Consider the following 3,875-nt stretch of genomic DNA (forward strand, 5'->3'; position numbering starts at 1 on the left):
CTATATGCTGGCAATAAGGACGCCTTTATTCTCCTGTTTGAGAGCAGAAACTGAACGATGGGGCGGGTCGTGTATTCTGTGCAAGGTCACGCTTCTCTTAACACCTCACCCAACACAGACATAATGCATGGTGTCAGAGTATTATCAGCAAATAATCTCTGCACTTCTCCCACTAATCCTTCTCGTGTTTTTCATCAGTTCTTACTATTAATCAATCTTTGCCCATTGCAGCCCCTTTAGGAGGGCAAATAACTTGGTAATTCCTAATAACTTCTGCCTTTCTTCTATTCGAGAAGCTAATATAGGCGTTTTCTCTTCTTCTATGTGGCTGCGTCACGATTAAAAATATGCTCAATGCATTCACACTCATTCATACTCAACCCCCCTTCTAATACTCATTTTTGCTTTTTGTTTGCTTACACACCAACCCACCTTGCCTTTTTACGCAAATGCCTTTCTTTTCCCCCCACACCTCTTTTCCACTTTTTTTCTGTCCAATTCCTATTCACGGAATATCGATATCCTAATGCAACTCGATGGACAACATGCACTTCTAGACGCCTGTTTTGTGGTCTTAACTCACCCTTAGTGTTAGCTCGACTGCTCTCTCGCACGTCCAGTCTACTGCCACTAGCGTTGAGAGCAATGTAAAAGAAGACAAGGTAGGAGATAGAGAAAACGAAGAGGGCGAAGACAGGGGGAACGGGGATGAGGTGGAGGAAGAAAGTATGGAAGAAGTGAGGAAGCAAAGAGCAAGGATTTGATGGGTCAGGAGTAGGAGCAAGTGCTTGACTCAACGAGGAGGTGAATAGGGCGTTCTTCGGGACGGTGGGACATGTCACTATTCCTAAGCATCCATGCATATTCGTCATTCGCATCCATGCGTCTCCATCATTTCAGATTATATTATCTCCCTCTTTAGCCCTTTTTGTTATGTCAATAAATCAAACTTTGTCTGTTTTGTGGATCTGGCAAGCCACAAGCAGTGAGTTGCTCATGGTGGTTAGCCTTTAGTACAATAAATACACTCAAATGCATAGAACTAGCACATGGCGTAGTCTCTACTGTTTGGCGAATCAGCCGGTCATTTTTCAGTTACCGACTGACGGTACTGTGCACGCGTACCCTGTCTCCGCTTGCTCATTCGTACACGTCAACAATGAGGACGACTTGAGCCACGAAACGATGCAGGGCCGAGGGCAGACGATGAACAACATGAAGGTGATTGTATTCATTGGAGTGTCACGTGAATGGAGGGGAGAGCAAAGAAGAGGATTGTGGATGTGTTAAGACATGTCAAGTTAAAAGGGCGAAGGCGTTGGTCAGGAAAATTAGACAGAGTGGACCACGGTGGCTGACAGTAGTACATCTTGCCTAACGCTGAGCTTCTACTGACCGACTTTACATTCCTCTTTCACCGAATATTGTCGCCCTGGAACAATCTTCATGACTAATGTGTTTTCATCCTCTTACTTCACTTTTGTCTCTAACTATCGCACAGTACCTGTTGTCAGCTCTTTACTCACAACTCTTTGATGTCTCTTTTCTCACAACTTTCTGTGTATACACATCAGTCCTTGTCAATCCTAGCCCCTGGCGCAAGTGCGAGTGACCAAATGCCTTAACATCTTGCGTCTTTTTCTTATTATAAGGTTTGCAGATGACAGTCTAAGTAAAAGTGGCTCATAACTTGATAAGGTAATTGAACTCGATCGCGGCATGATTTAAGTGGTCTCGTTAGGGTCCAGAAGGTGTTTGAGTTCAATCACGCAGTGGCCACCTTGGCAAAGAAATATGAGTGATTAATGTGGGCAGGCTTGGGACAGCGGAGTGAGGAGTGAAACGATGATTACCATTAGGGGCTGTCTGCGAGCCTAAAATACTTGCGACAGTCATGTCCATGTGTTCGCCAGGCGTCACGTATATGTGACATGTGCTCCTTGCACGAAATTTCCTCCGGATGGCTTACCGCTGCTCAACGAAGACTTTGCTGAGCGACGAGTTTTGTACAGTAGAGAGTCTCACCGTAGTCCATTGTCTGCATGATTAAAGTGGTCCTGTCAGCGTCCAGAAGGTGTTCTAGATAGCCAGATGCCAGTGTTCCTTCGTGAGGGAGGACAAGTTTCAGGCCATTTGTGAGTGCAGGCGCGTATAATTCGTCACTGAGAAGTTTGCTGAGACAGAGTGCATCGTTGGTACAGCTGTAGTGTGAATTATTGTCACCACTGAAAGGGGTGCAGTCTATTGCTCCTTCGTGTAGCACCATCATCATCTGCAGTGATTTGCTCATTGCCCAAAATGCTGCAGCCCAATTCATTGGCTCAAATACAAATGCTGCCAATGTGGACATTGTCATTGATAAATACGGTAAGTAGTGCCAATGCGAAAGTCCACTTAGGATGCATCATGATTGATCACACTATCGCCTTAGTACGCAGTAGTTGTAATGACTGAAATAGCCCTGTGAATTGATTCCCCTAATCATTTCTCGGGCCTTCTGCAGATAGCTTCCTTAAAGAAGCTTACCATTAATTTGGTCACGCAAGAGTCTCAAAGAAAATGGATAGGACGTCCTTTTGCCTTGAAAGAATAAAAGAGCCATTTTTGATCCACAGGATAAGAAACGTGTACCTAATTCTAGGGTGTGGCACGGAGCGCCCCGAATAGGATGTAGGAATTGGTTGCCTGCCGCGAATGTTGTAGAGTGGGATTGCCAGCATATCCCTAAGCTGTTCCATTACGAATTTTGCCAGCCCGATGAGTGAAATGACAACCTTGCCGTGGAACTTTTAGTGTAAATTGGGGGGGCAAACTCCGCGTCTGAGCTCAACTTTTATCCATTTGGCGGGCCTTTTTGAAGGTTAGTTGTGGAAGGTTTGTTTTACTAGAGGTTGGCAGTCGTCTCCGTTCACCTTTCGTCAGCGATAAAGGGACCACCATCTGGTGAATGTCTGTCTGTCGATGACGAGTTGGGGATAGGAAGTGTATCATCCTTTTAAATTAGTGTTTAGCATTTTACTGTCCTCTATGGCGACCACGAATAAGATTTTAGAAGGGTTCGTAAAATCTGTGTGCTCGTTGACTTTCAAGTAGAATAATTCTGACACCAATTTTGAATTGCTTCGTACTTGAAAGGGGGAAGAGAGGTGTGCCTACGCCGTCACTTAGAATAACGTATTTGGCAGCCACATCTTTTACCTCATACATCATCTAGCCTTTTGTACGACTACTTTAAAATCAGCAAATGATTACATTGAATCTTCTTCCTTTGTGTCATAAGTGATTTCATTTATTTTATTACTCATTAATTTATTCGTCCCTATTTTTTGATCTAACTTGATGGCTGGATGGCGGTCTGGATGAATGACTGACTGATTGATCGACTTGCTACTACTTGTAATATTCAACTTACTAAAGTCTGGACTAGAATACCGGTTTATTTTGAGAGACAGAGTGTCTGGTAATTTTCCTTCGGTTCTGTGTCTATCGCATCCACATTTGCATCCTACTTTGCTTCCTACCCTTCCTCCTCCACCTCCTCATAGAGCTCGACCTCCATATTCGCCTCCGCCTCCACCTTACTTGTCACCGGTTGGAGGATTGGTAGTCCTACTGCAAAAAGACAAAACACAGTAGTTAGGGATGACTACCAGATAGGAGTGCATTTGGACTGAAGAGATGACAGCTGCCACCTGTCCGCCGGTTCATGAATATCTAGACAATAATTCTTAGTTAAATAGTCAAAGAGGTTGCACTCGGACTCCTTCTTCATCACTCAGTGTCGTCGTCATCGAACCCTGCACGACAGTACCGATCGGTTAGACCACGCTCCTAGCTGATTGCTATAGACGAGGCCTGAGAAAGTGTGTAAATGT

General features: G+C 44.5%; 1 protein-coding gene across 1 annotated transcript; it reads right to left on the reverse strand. All coding sequences in view use genetic code 11, as the record gives it.

Moving 5' to 3' along the window:
- Positions 1 to 1,235, reverse strand: EGR_10300 (hypothetical protein; the record flags this gene model as incomplete). Its single annotated transcript, XM_024499549.1, has 3 exons — positions 1 to 50; positions 584 to 818; positions 1,104 to 1,235. The coding sequence occupies 3 exons, from the start codon at positions 1,233 to 1,235 to the stop codon at positions 1 to 3; spliced, it is 417 nt and encodes a 138-aa protein (XP_024346031.1).
- Positions 1,236 to 3,875: the final 2,640 nt, after the last annotated feature.

Source organism: Echinococcus granulosus, assembly GCF_000524195.1.
Source record: "Echinococcus granulosus chromosome Unknown EG_S00207, whole genome shotgun sequence".
Classification (NCBI taxonomy): domain Eukaryota; kingdom Metazoa; phylum Platyhelminthes; class Cestoda; order Cyclophyllidea; family Taeniidae; genus Echinococcus; species Echinococcus granulosus.